The sequence below is a fragment of the Talpa occidentalis genome, unplaced genomic scaffold, assembly GCF_014898055.3.
Source record: "Talpa occidentalis isolate TD23 unplaced genomic scaffold, MPIMG_talOcc4v2.1 talOcc4.2, whole genome shotgun sequence".
Taxonomy (NCBI): domain Eukaryota; kingdom Metazoa; phylum Chordata; class Mammalia; order Eulipotyphla; family Talpidae; genus Talpa; species Talpa occidentalis.
In genome coordinates this window covers 17260032-17279881 of record NW_023602073.1, presented here as the reverse complement: position 1 = coordinate 17279881, position 19850 = coordinate 17260032, and the positions used below count along the sequence as shown (strand labels likewise).

General features: G+C 43.2%; 1 protein-coding gene across 2 annotated transcripts; it reads right to left on the bottom strand.

The window, feature by feature from the left end:
• Positions 1-22: 22 nt before the first annotated feature.
• On the bottom strand, positions 23-13483 carry LOC119251755 (E3 ubiquitin-protein ligase TRIM38-like). 2 transcript variants are annotated; one of them, XM_037519021.2, is made up of 8 exons: positions 13226-13483; positions 11315-11846; positions 10351-10446; positions 8011-8241; positions 6443-6465; positions 6235-6347; positions 2496-3489; positions 23-36 (listed from the first exon to the last, which is right to left on the bottom strand). In XM_037519021.2, exons 2-7 carry the CDS (start codon positions 11720-11722, stop codon positions 2969-2971), a joined length of 1392 nt encoding a protein of 463 aa, XP_037374918.1. In that variant the 5' UTR covers positions 11723-11846; positions 13226-13483; the 3' UTR covers positions 23-36; positions 2496-2968. The 2 variants fall into 2 exon arrangements, with proteins under 2 accessions (XP_037374918.1, XP_054554386.1); XM_054698411.1 differs by lacking the exon at positions 23-36 and adding an exon at positions 73-99.
• Positions 13484-19850: the final 6367 nt, after the last annotated feature.

The following is a 19850-nucleotide window of genomic DNA, read 5'->3' as shown; positions in this document are numbered from 1 at the left end:
TGTGGCCAGAGGCAGATATGAAGTAGATGGAATTTCCTACAGTGATGGAAATAAAAGAATGTGGATCTTTATGCCTCCATAGTTCTTGAAATCTTCTGTCTAGAAAGGAAATGGATTGGAGTTTGGTTGCTGTTTGTGGTCACTAAAACAGAAAATGAAATTACAATTCAGTTTCATACCCACTAGCTGTGCTTCAGTGGCTTATTACCTGCCTGTGAATGTGGCTACTTTGCACCCTAGAGATAGAAAACATCCATCTTTATAGAAGACCTTCTTGCACCTGGTGTTAAGAAGAAGAAAAGCAACACAGGCTTCTCACAGAGGTCGCAACAAGAAGTGAAGCTATCCGCAGCCTCTGCAGCATGAGTTTGATCCCCGGCTGGCCATGGAGCAATCCACGTGGTGCAACAGACCTCTCCTATCTCGCCCACTACTCTCCTCAGCAGTGTACTTCAGTCTATCTGCCTGTTCTGTTCCCTGATCTGTCTCTGGCGAATCCTCTCACCCCCCATACCTCTGACCTCTACCCCAGTTCTTGTATGCATAAATAAATCTTTAAAAACGATTTAGAAAACTCTGTGAGGGAGAGTGAAACACTTTCCCAACCAGTAAACATCAAGTATACTTAGTATCTGAATTTCTTTGTACCTGACAGTAATACTTAGGAATTGGGTGGAAATCACATTTGACACAATTTATCCCACATCCCCAGTTCTCCCAACCCTGATTCCCACCCCCAAGGAACAAAACCAGATAAACAGTGTCCATGGAGACCCTAGCAGGGTGATAGTGAAAATCAGCAACAGGGGCCTCCCTGGTGGCACAAGGTGTCAAGATGCAACCTATGAATCTGCAGCCACTGCAGCACGAGTTCAATCCCTGGCCAGGGAGCTACCCACATGACACAGCAGACCTCTCCTGTCTTGCCAGACGCTCCCCTCAGCAGTGTATTTCAGTCAATCTGCCTTTGCCATTCCCCACTCTGTTTCTGGTGAATCCTCTTGCCCGCCACACCTCTGGCCTGTACCCCAGTTCTTGTATGCATAAATAAATCTTTTTTAAAAATCAGCAACAAAACAGGAAGAAATAGGTATTCCTTCTGCCATCCTCTTTGACTTGAGGGACAGAGATTTGGAAAGAACTGGGAAGAGGAGTTGGTCCTGGAGCAGAGTCTCTGGAGACCACCCCCCCACCCCAGACCACTGTCTCTTCTCCTGGCCATGACTTGTCTCCCAGGAGATTTAGGGTGACTGGATCGAGGGATTTTTTGTAGAACCCAGGCCTTAGATCGAGGGTAAGGCCTGGCCCCCTAGGGCTGGGTGTTCACTCCCTAGCATCACAGTGAGCATCTGGCACCCAGAGACAGGAGGGGAGTGACCAGGAGCAAGAGTCAGTCCTTCCCACGAGGCTGCTTCTGGAACCAAGTCCTATTCTCCCTTTCCCATTCCTGGTGGCTGTGGCCAGAGGGGATCATTGGAAAGAACTTAAAGAACTTTCCTTTGAAGTGACAATTTTCTGAATTAAGAATTGGGATTCAACTAAAATTGATGATTCGATTATTTCTCTTCAATAATTAGGACAGGGGCCTCCCTGGTGGCACAGGTGTTAAAGAGAGCCCTATCAAGCTATCACTGGCTACTGCGGCACAAGTTCAATCCCCAGCCAGGAAGCAATCCACATGGCACAGCAGACCTCTCCTGTCTCTCCCACTGCTCCCCTCAGCAGTGTATTTCAGAAATCTGCCTGTTCAACAGTTCACCACCACCCTTTCCCGCAACTCTGGGATTACACCCCAGTACTTGTATGCATAAATAAATACATCTTTAAAAAAATAATTAGGACAGGGCCTCCCCGGTGGCGCAGCGGTTGAGCGCTGGGTTGCGAAGCTGCCCGCAGCCTCTGCAGCACCAGTTTGTTCCCCGGCCGCCAGGCGAGGGTCCCACGTGGCGCGCAGACCTCTCCTGCTGCCCGCTGCTCCCCTCAGCAGTGTACTTCAGTCCTTCTGCCTGCTCTGCTCCCCGCTCTGGCTCTGGTGAATTCTCTCACCCTCCCGAGCTTCTGACTATACCCAATGCTTGTATAAATAATAAATAAATCTTCAAAAAAAAAATAATTAGGACAAAGCTCTCCAATCACAGAGAATTAGCTGGAGACTTCTTTTCCTTCACAGCTTATTTCCCTCAAAGCATATTAGATCCATCTCTCCTAAGGGCTCCGTGATCCCTGGAAGAAAGGCCCCCACCTCCTTATACCCAGTGTGAGGGTCCTGGGCCTTCACTTACCTCTCGTGCACGATCGTCTGAGATAGGGCAAGAAGTTTGCGAATGAGAACTAGATGGGGAGAGAACTAGAGAGCTAGAGAACAAAGTCCTGACCAAAGTTCCTTCCCCACTGCCACTCCCACCCCACACACACCCAAGCACACACTGCACACACGTGCACACACTGACACTCAGTAGCACACACGCAGGCGCATCAGCTCTTCCCTGACAAACCTTGGCCTGGTGTTGTTCAACACCTATGCTACTTGGCACAGCCACACACTCAGGGTGGGGTCTTCGCCAGCTGCCACTCCGTGCAGCCACAAGGATGTGAGCTCTGATCTCAATCAGAGATGAAACTAACATGGGGGCAGACTCCTGGAGGAGGAAACTGTGACTCTGTCCACATGTCCTGAACAGGAGGGAGACACAGGAGAGGACACCCTTCATTTACAGCAACAGCAGAAGGGGTAGATGGTTGCTCAGGATGCTTCTGTCACCCCCACAGCCTCTGCAACGAGGATGTCCATTCCTAATATAGATTTATTGCCTAGTCACCGAGGCTCAGCACAGTTGAGTACAGAGAAATGGAAGTGAAGAACACATGAAATTTCTGACTTCACACGGTTTTCATTGTATTTGATCATATCATCATGTCATTATCACGGTATCATTCTCTATGATCCCAAGAAAGAGGCAATTCCTGTTTACTCATCTGGTGGAGGCAGGAATAGAGGAGAACATGGATAAACCTGGAAAAAGGGTCGGAGAGTTTCAGAGAAGGAGGCCTTCGGGAAGGTGAAGATGTGGGAGCCAGTCGGCATGTTGTAAAAGGACACAAGTCCAGCCTCACAGTCCAGGAAAACCCCCACAACCAGGGGCCGCTCACTCAGAGAAAGGGAAGTTGGGGGCGAGGTCAGGGCTGCATACTGGTTCCCTTTGCAGAGCCTGATGGCCCAGACTTCAGACTGAAACTTGAGATTCCTCGCAGATGCCCGGCACACATTTTCCAGACAAACTCCTACATCCCACTGAGTTCCTTCTCCCACATCCACCTCAAAGAAATGCCTTCCAGAGGTGAAGCCCTCACAGCCCAGGACACAGGGTAATGCACAAAATCTCCTGGAACTGCTAAGCTTCATTTGGGCATCTCCACAAGCCACTTGTCTTCCATCCTTAGACACAGTTAGGCCAACATGAGCTGTATCTGCATCCAGAGTCACGCTGACTAAAAAATAAAACAAACAAACAATCAAAACCCAAACAAGACATTTATTTTTAAATAAACCTAGGCTATGTTTGATTGCAAATTTTTTCTTACTACTAGCTGTGTGAGTCATTCTATAAATCTTGCTGAAGGTAAAGCAGAAATCATCATATTGTCACAAAGAATTGTGGGAAATATATTGGAATGAGCTAGTATAAGATTTGTGTTTGGTGAAATTCCTGGTAGAAACTAAGTGATAAATATGTGACAGTAAAAGTAAATGTTATCATTATTTTCATCATCCTCATCATCCCCATCTTAGTCACTCAGAGAAACCAAGGACCAGAACTCCCCAGGGTAGACATGGTTACAGTACTTCCCAAAGCCCTTCCTCTCCCAGGTGGGAATCATGGAGATAAGAGTAGACAAGTCCTTTCCTTTACTGATAACCACCCACCCCAAAGATCAGAAAAGAAAATGATAGTCATGTCATAGCTTGTGACTGAAGTCTCAGGATTCCCCAGGTGTCAGGACACACGCCAGCACCATGGCTTGTAAGTGAAGCTCTTCTGTCTTCCTTGAGAAAACGTTCCATAGGGATTAGTATAAGGAAATAAACTCAACCCTGATAGCACAAAAAGCATATAACTGGAATCAAGTTGAATAGAAAAATAGGTGATAAACTAAAGTTGATATTGGCCGATAGAGCATATTAAAATGAAGAGAGCCAAGGGGCTTCCCAGAGGGTGTAAGGGGTTAAGCATAGCACTATGAGGCTGTCCGCAGCCTCTACAGCACCAGTTCGATCCCTGGCCAGCCAGGAGCTACCCACATGGTGCAGCAGACCTCTCCTGACTCGCCCACTGCTCCCCACAGCAGTGTATTTCAGTCAGTCTGCCTGTTCTACTCCACACTCTGTCTCTGGTGAATCCTTTCACCCCCCCACACCTCTGGCCTGTACCCCAGTTCTTGTAAAATAAATAAATAAATCTTTAAAAGAAACAAAAATGAAAAGCGCTAAGGAGGGTCCCGCATCAGTTACCATCCGCTGTAGCTGGGTGACACACCACAGCTGGTCACAATAAGAGAAACCAAGTGTGCAAAACACTTCCTGTATCGACCGCTCTCTTCCCTCTCCTCTGTATCACTCCCAGCTTCCTCCTCTCTGCTGCCACCAGGAAAGCTGGGCCCGTGGATACACCAACCAGGCTCCCTTTGTGCTGACTTCTCTTTCCTTCAGTCAATGGGAAGCACAAGAGGAGAAGATGTGGCAAAAGAGTTTGCCTCATGGGTCAGGAGCACAGTATATAAATAGGTTAAAAATTAACAATAAAGGTTATATTTATATAACAATAAATATATACACACACACACACGTGTACAGATACCTATTATTAAATAATAGGAATAGATATTATTCCATAAATATGACTATGTGTATAATGGAGCAATAATAAAATGCTATATATGAAAAATGACATATAATGAAACTTTCCAAAACATGCATCCCTACACAGCACCTTCCACACAAGATACATCACTGTGAAAGCCATTCAAGGAAACAAGGAATTATGAACCAGAAATGTTCACAGAAGTATTTTGTGCAACAACAATTAAAAAAACAAGAAAATAACAAAAGAGAATTTAAAACTTCAATCAAAAAACATCATATTTATTACCACACTGCAGAGTGTTAAAGAGTTCTAGAGATATAGTCTGAGTTCCAAATCCTCCAGGGTGGGAACTTATAGCCCTCACTTCACCTCTTATGTCTCAGTTTCCTCATATATAAACTGAAAAAGCTTCCTACAGAGAGGATGTGGGATAAAAGAGGAGAACACAGTGAAACCCTTCTTGTCGGTCACAGAGTATGCTAAGTTAGGTGAGGGGAACCTTGCAGGTGGCAGTACCTGTTGCTCCACAGGAACAAGCTACCTGGTAACAGGCATCAAGATAACAGCTTCCAGCAACCCCAGCCTTAGGAACATGCCTGATATAAGGGATATAGGGCTGTGTGGACTAGAAAGTCACTGCAGCATCGCTGTCACCCCTCAGTGCTGGAGAGCCTGAGGCCCCATCAGCAGGGCTATGGTTACATGTAGCTGTGAAGCTCTCATGCAGAGGTAGCTTTACATGTAATTAATGAAATAGAAAAGATTGTCTATGCATTCACTGTCTGCACAGATAGAGAGAAAGTCCTAAGTATTGTCACCTGGAGAGAAGTAGGACTGGCGAGGGGTGGGAGAAACCTGGAACTTTTTCATGCCTATTGTGTTTGATTACAATTCATTTGCAATAATGAATGTAGCAAAAAAAACTTTAATAAAGAGGATTTTTAAAAGAAGGAGAATTATTTAGTGAAGATATAAGCTCATTTCAGATATGGGCTGATGTGATTAACAATAAACAATAAACATTATATAAGAAACTGTTGTAAATATTTTATATGTGTTGATGCTCTTTACTTTCATGATGAAACCAAAGAACTGAAAACTGTTAATATTCTCAGTGTTTAGGAAAAATAAGGAGAGAGCCGGGGTGACGCAGCCGTTGAATGGGAGAGGGGGAGTGTGAAGAGCCTGCACAGATCCCCAGCAGGCTGTGTCCCTGTAAGCACCGGAGCCTCCTGACACGAGGGAGGGGACAGCTCCACAAGAACTAAACAATCTCTCTGGCTGTGAGTCTCTCCAGGGGCAGGTGGTGAGCGGGGTTACCACGATGGTATCTTTCAAGTATAACATCTAAAGAGTTCTTGGCTTTCCATACCTTGGTAGCTCTTTAGCATTTTCTTCACATCCAAGTAAAGCTCAGGAACATTACACACAGTGTGAAGCTCCAGAGAGACAGCCTCTGGCACTTCCAGCTCCACAGCTGCACTCCTAGGATCAGCAGAGGACAGAGACATCTTCAGTGTGATGGATCATTCAGCCCTAAGGACCCTCACCCTGCCCTCCGGTGCTCCTACAGCACTTACCCACTCAAGGTGTCTTTCACATCCTACAGAGAAACAAGGACACAAGGGTAAGTGTGGGTACATCAGTATTTCACGGGGTGTGGCATGTGGGGCTAATCTCTACAAACATTCCTCCAAGAACAGAGTGACCCAGCTATAGACATGGCTAGAAATCAGGTAGACTGATACACTCCATGCCCTGGAATAGCAGCATGTATGTATACAGTGCATTACCCTCTGAGTCGGTAACTTCCTGTGACCTGTGCCTCTAGAATCACACCAGACTGGTGGCTACTTAGGGGAAAGGCCAGGAGCTTCCATATTCCCTTACAAGATTTGCATTAGTGACCTAAAATCCTTCAGAGGAGCTCATGTGAACATCACTCTTCACAGAGGGCCTTAGTGGTGACCACAGGCAGAGCCCCAGAGATGGGGCACGTAGGTGGCAGCAGCAGGTGTCACATAATGTTGGAGCTGCCATGCTACATCCTCACCCTCAGAGTGTGACCCCCAGTTCGACAGTGGAACACAGAATAACTAGAATAACTAGTTCCAGGCATTTATCATGGAGCTGAAAGAAGGTGCGGGAAGAGTTCTTTGGGTCACATGATATAGAAATAAATCAGGGAAAATGCTGACATTCATGTTGGCTGTCCCCCTTTACACTCACAAGTCACCTAGAGAATCGTCCAGGAAACAGACTGGCACTCAAGGTTAGTGCACAAGGAACAGACACAAACGGCAGCAAATGATACCCTACGGTTCATGGTGGACAATATGGAGCCAATTGGCCTATAAAAGCAGAAGGAGTATCTTTTTTGACTCACATGTAGTTACCGTATAGACTACTAGAGGCCACTGCTGGTGGGAGTGCAAACTGGTCCAACCACTATGGAAAGCTGTGTGGAGATTTCTGGACCTACTAAACATAGAGCTTCCATATGATCCAGCAATTCCACTCCTAGGTATTTACCCAAAGGACACAGAAACATCCATTCCAAAGAGCACCTGCACCCCTATGTTTATAGCAGCACTGTTTACAATAGCTAAGCTTTGGAAACAACCCAAATGCCCAAAAATAGATGACTGGATCAAGAAGATGTGGTACATATACACAATGGAATATTACTCAGCAATCAAAAAAGATAAACACATGCAATTTGCAAGCAACATGGATGGCGCTGGAAGGGATCATGCTCAGCGAAATAAACCAGAAAGAAAAAGAAAAATACCGGATGGTCTCACTCATAGCAGGAATCTAGAAAACTTAAATAAGGTACCAGGAAAAAGAATAACTACAAGAAAGAAAAAATCAACAAACAACTATGAACCAGAGACACTCTATGGGGGTTTGGGGGGCAGGGAAAGGAGGGCTTGGGGTCAAAATAAGGGGGTTGTAATTATATGGGGAATATAAAAAAATAAAATTTAAATTAAAAAAAAAAGAAACGCTACTTTAAATCCCCAGAGTAATTCCCCACTTCCCAGAGAAGGTGGAAGACCTTGCCATCTTCCCTGCTTCTCTCCACGGTCCCCTTAACACTCGGGCACAGACGCCTCTTCTGCATCCTCCCAGGGCACAGCCTCACCTGCAGCAAATCCTGGGCTGGGCACTGACATTTTTTCTCTAGTTCCCGGATGTGGCTTTTGAGTTCCTGGCTCTGCTTTTGCAGACTTGCCTCACTGTCCTGCAGAATATTCAGAGTCTGCTCTTTTTCTTTCTCCAGTCTCCACAGACAACACTTCTCCTCAACACGGAGGAAGGTGTGCAGATTCTCAAAGTCAGCCTGGATTTTCCTTCTCTGGAGTTCTATCTTCTCCTAGAATCAAGAAGATATGCTCAAACTTCATTTGTGGATGAAATGAGGAAAAAATGAGGTATATCCTAAAATGGGAAACTCTCATCCTTAAAATTGTATGGAGCTCTGTTACAATGTATGAGACTTGAAGATACATGGTGAAGGAAGTAAGTTAGAGCAAAGGACAACAATATAAGATTGTTTTTATAAAGGTACCTCGTTAAGTTTGAAAACAGAAAAGGAAATGTGGGTAGCAGGTGGGAGGAGGAACAATGGAGTTATTGTTCAGTGGGGATCACGTGTCATGCTGGAAAGATGATCGAGTTCTGCAACTGGAGAGTAGAGTTGGGGGCACCCCAATATGAAGATGATGCCGGCAAAGTGAACACAGAGGATGCTGAAAATGGTAAATTTCATGTTTATTTTAAAGAACACAGACACTTATAAAAAGTAAAGTGTTTGGGGATACTGTGATATTTTTTGCCATGAGTCATCTGAGGTAGAGGAACGTGCATGTTCCTGCTGCAGAGTGAGGCCCAGGGGGCAGACTCAGATGTGGGAGAGGCTGCCCCAGTTCTCTACGGTCAACTCAGTAATTTCCTTCTTCAGCAGCCAAATCACAAGATAAGGAGGCACCAGCTGCTCGATGATGACATTAGGGAAGGAGGGCCCTGGTGAAACACTAGTAAAGTAGGAATGTATATTTGGAATGTATGAAAATGTCTCTATCCTAGGGAATTTTGTGAAGCAAAAGTTTGTGATAATCATCACCAAGACAAGTCATTAACCCAAGTAGGTGAGTCCATGATTATCAACACAGGGAGGTCTGAGGCTGAATTTGATCACAGATACCAGAAATATTCATATACAAAGCTTGCGTCCACTTGAGCCTCCTTATGTATAAGACTGTCAGAAACCACATGATCTCTCTTGAGGGACTCACTTTTCTCTCTCTCTCTTTCTTTTTAAAGATATATTTATTTATTTATACAAGCACTGGGTACAGTCAGAAGCGTGCGAGGGTGAGAAGATTCACCAGAGCCAGAGCGGGGAACACAACAGGCAGAATGATGAAATACACTGCTGAGGGGAGCAGTGGGCAGGGCAGGAGAGGTCTGTGCGCCATGTGGGACCCTCCCTGGTATCCAGGGATTGAACAGGTGCTGCAGAGGCTGCGGGCAGCTTCGCAGCCCGGTGCTCAACTGCTGTGCCACCAGGGGAGGCCAGGGACTCACTTTTCATTTGGGAGACACAGAGTTGCAATTTCCACTGGGGCTTCCTTAGTTCATGGGGTGCTTCAGTGACTGTGATGTTGTGGAGAAGGGAAACAGATATGTGTAGGAGACACATACAGGACAGCTGGACACTGGCATTGACATGGTTTCTCTACATATTGGCAGCAATGGAAGTACTCACAACCTGAGATTCCAGAAAGGCAGGAAGTATGACTCTCCTTTGAGAGCTTAAATTTAACATCCACACACAAAGGAGCAGGACAATGGCTTCGAAGACACCAGAGGGAGATGTAATAACTAACCAGTCTGCAGGCTGAGTGCCCGTGAGGGATGACATCAGTATTTTTGTATGGCATAGGCCTCTGGTGCAGGAGACTGGTCAGACATGGAAAGCCTTAGCGAAACAGTGTGTGGTAAAAAAAAATTTGCTCTTACAGCAGCTCTATCCTCATTATAAGGCTCATAAAGTTGAGTAGTATAATGTCAAGTGTATACTGACTCTGTATACAGACCTAACAAAGGTTTTTGAACCTCTAAGCGTGAGTGTGGACCCTGTATTGTGGTAAATGTGTCAAAGTGATGAGGTTGAATTCTTTTCACCATGAACTTATTTAAACTATGAGGAATTTCAGGTTTCAAATTTAGTCATGATGGTTCTAGGTAAGAAATGTCTAAATTCTGCTTCTCTGGACTGAAGTATCAGGAATCCCAAGGAATTACTATAGTAAGGTTGGAAAAGAAAGGAGATAAAGTATCATAGAGTGTTTCTTCTTTGGGTGTCATTTATTTAGTCTGGTGCAGTAAGAAGGAACCAGCAGGTGCTGTGTGAAAACATCCCCTCTGCCTGGGCTCTGGGATTCACAATATTTTGAAATCAATAAACTCAAGTTCTTACCTCCCATTTCCTTATTTGTTTCTGTGTGATCAACCTCAGACTCTGACATTGGTCATCTTGTTCCCTCAGTTTTGTCACAGCTTTCTGGAGCTTTTCCTGATAATAATAGGGGGAAACAATTATAATCAATCTGACAAAACTTCTTCAAGCACTTGAGTCTAACCCTCTGGGATGGTTAGACTGACCTTAAGTGTTGTTCAATCCTTATACTTTCAGAGAAACACCCTGAGGAAGGTCTGTGCAGTAACCCCGGGAAGCTGTCAGGCCTTTTACCATAATTTCTGTGTTGTCAAAACCTAGGCTTAGGATGCAGTTAATAACATGCACCAGGGGCCATCGCTGGAGGATGGCTGAGCGGTGATTCCAAGCTCATCTGTTGACCCAAACTCAACTGACCCAAAACATCAGTTCTGCCAGAGAAATGCTGCATGTGGCACAAGATAAAATAATACACAAGACGACTTTCTCTAAGTTTCTGCATATGGTCACTTGTGTGTCCTTGCAGACTCTCTTCCCACTGGCTGGGACTCCAGTCACCACCTGAGCAAGGGCACTCCAGACACTCTTGCTTTGCTGATTTGTTTACCCTAATGACTGCAGGACCCCTAAAATGTGGTGTGTCTGTCCCTGTTTTCAGATTCTGTCACATGGCCCTGCACGTGCTTTCTCAAATGATACACACAAGTGAAGATAAAACAGGCCAGTGTGGACTGGGCACATTGTATTCTATGCAGGGGTCATCACAGCAAGAGTAAACAAGGACAAGACTTTCATCATCTGCTAAATATCAGGACAGTTAGGAATTTCTTTCTTGGGGACTCATAGTAAACCATTTGTCAGAAAAATGACATGATGAAAGTCATATTTGAAGATCATAATCTCTGGTTTCATGCTAAAAAATTTCAGGTCAGAGAGTTCAACATGAGAGCAGGTACTTGCTCAAGCCCTCAGTCCACCCACTCACCTTGTAGCCTGGACATACATCCTCAACAAGAGCTGTGATATGTCCTCTGTGCTGGGGGGAGCGCTCACAGCGCCAGCAGATGAGCTGCCCGTCATCCTCACAGAACAGGTGGAGCCGCTCTCCATGTTCCTCACACAGCCTCTCACTGTCTATCTCCTTGACAGTCTGAATGAGGTTTTCCAGTTGCTTGTTGGATCGGAGACTGTCCCTTTGAAATGGTGCCCGGCACAGGGGACATTGGGACTCCCTCAGGGATGAAGTCCCTTGTGGGTTCTCAAGGGTGCCCTCTATGCACTGGCGGCAGAAGCTGTGCCCACAGTTGATGCTCATGGGCCCTGTCATCAGCTCCAAGCAGATGGAGCACGTGGCTTCCTCCCTCATCTTCTTGGTAGCTGTGGCTGAGGCCATGGCCCTTCCTGAAAAGCTCCAATGTCAGATTAGAGGCAGAGATGAAGTAGGTAGAATTTTCCGCAGTGAAGGACACAGAAGTAAGCTGGGCTTCTGTCCCTCCACAGGTCTGGAAATCTACTGTCTAGAAAAGCAATGGATTGGCATTTGGAACATGATACCATGTCACTGGGATAACTATCACATATGGCCACCAAATTTTAAATTAATGATAATTAAAAATACTGAGTTTCTCAGTCCCACTACCTGTGCCAGTTGCTTAATATCTATATATGCCTGTGGCTACCTGGTGCCCCCAGTATAGAATATTCCAGCACTGAAAGTCCTCTTGAAACAAGTATTAAGAGAGAGAGAAGCAAGACAGGTTTAACTCACAAAAGTTGCAGCAAGACAGAGAAAACTCAATGAGGGAAAGCAAAATTCTTTCCATGCCTAATGAGGATCAAGAATAATCAGTGCTGTGCCTCCCCGGTGGCACAGAGGATTGAGCACAGCACTGTGGAGCTGTCCACAGCCTCTGCAGCACAGGTTCGATTCCCTGGCCAGCCATGGAGCAACCCACATGCTCAGCAGACCTCTTCTGTCTTGTCTGCTGCTCCCCTCAACAGTGTTTTTGGTCCATCTGCCTTTTCTGCTCCCCGCTCTGTCTCTGGTAAATCCTCTCATCCTTTCGCACCTCTGGCCTGTACCCCAGTTCTTGTAGAAATAAATATGTCATAAAAAATAAGAATAATCAGTGCCCATGTTACTCTTTGTCAGTGGTAGTAACACTGCGGAATTGGCGGATCCTTGAAGGATTCTACTGAGACAATCACATCTGACTCTATTCACCCCCACACCCCACACTTTCTCTATACCCATTCCCACACTCAAAGAACAAAATACACCAGCTAATAAAATCTCATGGCGGTTCTACCAGGATGATAACAGAAATCCACCAGGCAACAGGAAGAATCAGTGTGTGCTGTCAGGCTCTCTGTGCTGAGGTGAAGATTTGGAAAGAACTTGGGGAAAAGGGGGTTGGCCTGGAAGCAGACCCCCTAGAGATCCACCAAGGCCACTGTCTCTTCTTCAGGCCAGGACTTGTCTCCCGGGAGGCTAGTGTGGATCTGGCAGGCAGAGAGGGAGGGGAAGAGACCAGAAGCAAAGATCCCGCCTTCTGGCCATGCTGCAGCCGCTTCTGCAAACTAGCCCTGACCCCACCCCTCTCACTGCTGGTCTGTGTAGCCAGAGCCTGCAGTCCGAAGAAACTCCAGTGACCTGTCCTTTGCAGTGATAGTGCTCTGAATTAAGACCAGGGATTTAACTAAAGTTACTGGTTAGGCTGTTTCCCTCCAGTAATGAGAACAACTTTCTCCAGCCATAGAGAATTACTTCTGGAGACTGTATTCCAAGAGAGGTAATTTCTCCCAAAGGATAAGGCTCCTCTCTCCCAGGTGTTCTGTGCTCTCGAAGAGAAGGGCCTCCCACCTCTGGCACCCAGGGCACAGGACCTTCACTCACCTCATAACCTGGACCTTTTGAGATGTGGCATGGAGTCTGTGAAAGAGAAAGCACCCAGGGCGAGAGAGCTAGAAAGCAAAATCCTGACTTTTGCCAGAGTTTCAGGGGCTCACCCACTGCCACCCCATCACACACACACACACACAGGCAAAGGGTGGCCTGGCTTCATTCACCACATCCCCCCCTCAGCACAGTCTCATACTCAGTGTCGGTGCCTCTGAACTTGCCTCTTCCTGCAGCCACAACCAGGAAGTGAACTCTGCTAAATTCAAAAATGAAACTAACACAGGGTAGATTCTTGGACACAGGAAGGAGACTCATGACGTGGCCCATGTTTCCGCTCAGCTTGTCGGAGAAGGAAGGGGGACAGTAGGAATAATGCCCTTGATTTAAGGCAGTAGAAAGAAGGGAGAGAGTGATAGCCTGAGACTCTGTCTTGGAAAGAACAGAAAGAATGAATGAAGAGAAACAAAGCTTCAGAGACACGTGGGGCACCATCACATATACACGTTATGTATAATGGGACTCTCAGAAGACAAGACGAAAGTGCAACTTAAACAGCATACTCCTAAATAATCAATAGATTGTATCAGAAATTAGAAAACAGTTTGAGATGAATGAAAATGAAAGCCAACCCACCAAAATTTATCTGATGCAACAGCAGTGCTTAGGAGACTGATAGATGTAAATGTTACATTAATAATGTAAAAAGATCCCAATTTAGTAACTTAACCTTCTTTTTTTTTAGATTTATTTTATTTTTTTTTTAAAGATTTATTTTATTTATTTATACAAGCACTGGGTACAGTCAGAAGCACGGGAGGGTGAGAGAATTCACCAAAGCCAGAGCGGGGAACAGAACAGGCAGACCGACGAAGTACACTGCTGAGGGGAGCAGCATGTGGTAGGAGAGGTCTGTTGCGCCATGTGGGACCCTCGCCCGTGGCCGGGGATCAAACCGGCACTGCAGAGGCTGCAGGCAGCTTCGCAGCCCAGTGCTCAAACGCTGCGCCACCAGGAGAGGCCCTATTTTATTTATTTATGCATGTAAGAATGGGGGTCTAGGCCAGTGGTGCAGGCAGTGAAAGCATTCACCAGAGACAGAGTGGGGAGCAGAACAGGCAAATCTACTGAAATTGACTGCTGAGGGGAGCAGTGGGAGCAACAGGAGAGGTCTGCTGTGCCATGTGGGTCAGCCCCTGGCTTGAGATCAAACTCTAGCTGCAGTGGCTGGAGACAGCTTCATAGTGCTGAGACTTTAACCCCTGTGCCACCAGGGAGCCCTTAAGCTTCTATCTTATGAAACTAGGAAAAGAGCTAATTAAAACCAAAGTAAGTAGAAGGAAGTAACGTTATTAACAAAATAAAGAAGATAAAATCTTGTTCATTGACTAGACAAACCAAAATGAAAAAACTTTCAGCTACACTAACCAAGCAAATAAGAGAAGACACAAATACTCAAATAAGGAATGAGAGTGGAGACAAATCTACCAAACTTAAGAAATAAAAGGAAAACAAAGGAGTATTATGAGTAATTGTATGCTAGCAAATTAGATAACCCAGATGAAACAGATAATCTAAATGACACCAACTACCAATATTTTCTAAGAAGAAATAGAAAATATGTCAAACTATGACAACTAAAAAGCATGAATTAGCAGTCTAATCCTTTCCACAAAGAAACTCCTCAGGGACAGAGGTTTTCACTGGTGAATTCTATCAAATGTTTATATTTTTTATTTTATATATTTTTACATCATTTTTCATTTTTGCACAATGTATGTATTTTCATCTTGGTTATAGTCTCCATAAAATTCCCACCACCCTTGTTTAGATCTTACTCCCTTCCCCACCCCACCCACCAGTGTATCTCTGGTTTGTAGTTGCCTGTTGATTTTGTCTATCAAATGTTCAAAAGAGAATTAACACTACTCTTTCACAAGCTTTTTGTAGAGTAGAAGAGGGATTACTTTCCAACTCATTCTACAAAGTCAGTATTACTCTGATAATTAAATACATCACAGAAAACTAGACAGCAATATCCTTGTTTAATACTGGCACAAAAATACCCAACAGAATATTAAAACTGAATGCATCAACACTATAAAATGGCTTCTAGACCATGAACAAGTGGAATTTATCTCAGGAATGCAAGAGAGACTCAATATATGTAAATTCATCAATGAAATAAACTGTGTCAATAAAACCAAAACCAAATGATCATCGCAAGAAACAAAGAAAAAGCATTTCTCAAACCCAACATCTTTTCATCAGAAGACACAGGCAAAGTAGGAATATAAGGTCACTTTCTTCCACCTGATAAGAACATATACGAAAAGCTCATAAGTAACTTCAAACTTTATAGTAAAAGATTAGTCAACACTATATTGAAGAGTCTATATTCAGGGAGATTAAGGAAGTTTGGAAAAGGAAATGAAAGACTTAGTAGAAAGAAATAGTAAAAACTGGTTTACAGATAACACAATTTTGCATATGAATCTTTTTATAAAAATTTTAAAATTTGATCCCAAAAAACTGATCTCAACATAGAGAAAAATTCTGTTTTTTCATAAGTGTAATAGATCTTTGTGTATATTCTGGACCTGAGATGCTTATAATAATCGAATCTGTGTACTTTGGAACATAAAATGCATTCCTGATATTCAGGGTGATTATCTAGAGCAGAAAAGGAAAATAATAGGATTTTCTTTCTGTATTTAGCAGGAGTTCATGAAACCATCATCTCTCAGCAAATCAAAGTCTCATATACCGCTTACTTTAAATATTAAGTTTGCAAAACTCATTTGTTACCATTAAGAATCAATTTGATTTAATTTTTTCTTACTTTGAAGTCTTAAATATGATAACTAATGGAGAGAAAGCATCCATGCCAAACTGTTAATTACTCTGCATTGTTTTTATTGTAACAACAACTATAAATATGCACAGCTAGCTTTAAAACTAATAGCTAAAGCATTTCATTTAAAATGTTTTAGTGTGGGGCCTCCCTGGTGGCGCAGCCGTTGAGCGTTAGGTTGCGAAGGTGCCCGCAGCCTCTGCAGCGCAGGATCGATCCCTGATCCCCAGTAGCCAGGCAAGGGTCCCACATGGCGCGCAGACCTCTCCTGCTGCCCACTGCTCCCCTCAGCAGTGTACCTAGGTCGTTCTGCTCTGGGCTCGGGCTCCAGCTCTGGTGAATTCTCTCACCCTCCCGCGCTTCTGACTGTATCCAGTGCTTGTATAAATAAATAAATAAATCTTTTTTTTTTTTTAATTAAAAATAATAAAATGTTTTAGTGTAAAAAATTAATGTTTTAGTGCAGAAACAGCAATAAAAAAGAGAAAATCAAATTATTCAAGGTAAAGGTAATTCAAAACATTTTTCTTTAATTTAGACATACTTCACTGAAATACTGACAGTTCTAGAGGTTGTTTTTAATGGGAATACTATCAAATAAAGAAAAGACAACTTAATTTTTACCTGAACTTAGCAACATACACATTTTGTGTTTGGTAGTGTTAATAGGACAATAATATAGTCAGTGAAATACTCAATGGAAATGACAGCCTTTGTATATGGGTACAAATGATCAGCCATAATTGTTATATTGCACAAAGGAAAAGTGGACACCAGGGCTAACAAGAAGCAGGTTTAATGCACTGGTGCTGACTCAGCGGATTCCTATCCCAAGGCTGAGACTCCTTTGTAGGAAGTTAGGGGCTTATATACACTTTAGTTTCTACAAGGTTCGGGGAGGTTTGCATTGGCAGCTGTACATGTTCAGATAGAACGTGGCTACATATCGAGAGGTGAGTTGTATAGTTGCATACCAAGGGGCGGTAAAGGGTCAGTAGCCATGGGACCCCTCAAGTCCTTTCTGGCTCATGGTGGTATATGGTCTAAGATGAAGCAAGATTCATATCAGGAACTAAGCTGCACACCAGGAACTGAGGGAAAGGTTGTTACTGAGGACCCCAGGCTGCTTATCTCAGTTCACCATGCTTCATGATCAATGGCCCCTCACTTCCATATCTTTACTCAATATTGCTGTAGTTTTCATATATTGGAAATCTTCAGAAATCCACATACCAAAAAACCTTAGCACTACTAAAGGAGTTCAACATGATTGCAGATTAGGCCAATAAGCAAAATTCAATGAACACTGAGTAAAATTCACTGAACGAGCTGAAAATAAAAAGAAGGAAATTATCATTTATAATAGCCTCAAAAATAATAAAAACTAAAGAATTAAACTAACGAAAGTAGTATTAGACTTGTATGTTGATCACTTACAATCAGGGAAGTGCAAATCAAAACTACAATGAGATACCATCTCACACCAGTAAGAATGGCACATATTAAAAAAACTAGCAACAACAAATGTTGTCAAGGACGTGAAGAAAAAGGAACAAAAAGGAACACTCCTGCACTGTTGGTGGGAGTGCAAACTGGTCCAACCACTATGGAAAGCTGTGTGGAGATTCCTCAACCTACTAAAGATAGAGCTTCCATATGATCCACTTTTCCTTTGTGCAATATAACAATTCCACGCCTATGTGTTTACCCAAAGGACACAGAAACATTAATTCCAAAGAGCACCTGCACCCCTATGTTTATAGCAGCACTGTTTACAATAGCTAAGCTTTGGAAATAACCCAATTGCCCAAAAATAGATGACTGGATCAAGAAGATGTAGTACATATATACAATGGAATATTACTCAGCATTCAAAAAAGATAAACACATGCAATTTGCAGCAACATGGATGGAGCTGGAAGGGATCATGCTCAGAGAAATAAGTCAGAAAGAAAAAGAAAAATACCAGATGGTCTCACTCATGGCAGGAATCTAGAAAACCTAAATAAGGGACCAGGAAAAAGAATAATTATAAGAAAGAAAAAATCAAAATCAACAAACAACTATGAACCAGAGACACACTATGGGAGGGGGGCGGGGGGTTGCAATTGTATGGGGAATATAAAAATAAAATTTAAAAAAGAAAGACTTGTATGTTGAAATCTGCAGAACATCTCTGAAATAAATTAAGTTCATTTAAATATATGGAAAAGACATTCTATGTTCATATACTGTTAGATTTAATTTGCTAGCTGGCAATATTTCCCAAATTGTACAAATTCATCTGTTTTTGTTTTTGGTGTTTTCTTTTTCAAACATTGGTAACTCTATCCTAAAATTCATCTGGAAATATAAGAGCTTGAGGGAAATGCAAGGGATCCACAATACCCAAAAACATCTTGAAAACAAAAGAAGATCAAAGTTGCTAGGATCACAATTTCCAATTTTAACATATACTATATCACTATGATAATCAACAGTAGGAAGTACTAGCATAAGGATAGACATATACCAATGAAATTTCATAAAGTCCAAAAATAACCCCAGGAAGTTATGATTAATTAATTTGGCTAGAATGCCAAAACTTCAATGTGCATAGAAATATCATCTTGCCAGAAGACAGTGGGACAACTACATATTCATAAGCAAAAGAATGAATGTGGCTTCCTGCCTCACAGCATATACAGAACTTACAATGAATCAAAGATGTAAATTAAAGAATTGAAACAAAAATTCTTGGTGGATAGCAACAAAAGTGAAGATTACTGAGCTTCATAAGACTCCATTAAGAATGTGAAGAGATGATCCAGGCAATTACAGAAAATTTTTGAAAATTGTGTATCTGATAAGTGACTTATCTAGAATTGTAACTTACATAGAAAGAGTTCCTACATCCCAACAACAAAGACAAAGAACCCAACTTAAAATGGGGGAAGGATCTGAATAGACATGATTCCAAAAAAAAGACAAAACAGACATGAAAAAATGTGCAACACCATCATCAGTTTTGGAAAATGCAAAACAAAACCACAACGAGACACCATGTCGCATCCACCAAGGAAGCTGTAATTTAAAAATACTGACAATTAACAAGTGGTGAAAGTGGAACCTCTAACATTGCTTATGCGGATATAAAATAGTACAACTTTTTGGAAAACAGTTGAACAGTTCTTAAAAAGTTGAACAAGAGCCTCCCCTGGTAACGCAGCAGTTGCGCGCTGGTCTGCGATGCTGCCCGCAGCCTCTGCTACGCCGGTTCGATCCCCGGCCGGGCGAGGTTCCCACATGGCGTGCAGATCTCTCCTGCCACGCCTGCTGCTCCCCTCAGCAGTGTATTTCATCAGTCTGCCTGTTCCATTCCCCGCTCTGGCTCTGGTGAATTCTCTCACCCTCCCGCGCTTCTGACTGTACCCAGTGCTTGTATAAATAAATAAATAAATATTTAAAAAAAAAAAAAAAAGTTGAAGGCAAGAGTTACTACTCCTATGTATATACCCAAGAAAATGGAAAACACAATATTCAGACAAAAACTTGTACATAACAACTCACAGTGGTCCTATTCAAACTAGCCCCCAAGTGGAGACAACCCAAATGCACATCCACTGATGAAAGGACAAATACATATAAAAGCCATACAATGGCATATTATTCAAATATATATGAACAAAATACCATTCATGCACCCATATTAATGAACCTTAAAAACATCTACTAATTGAAAGAAGCTGGACACACAAAGTCACTTCGTGTATGATACTTTTTTGTTAA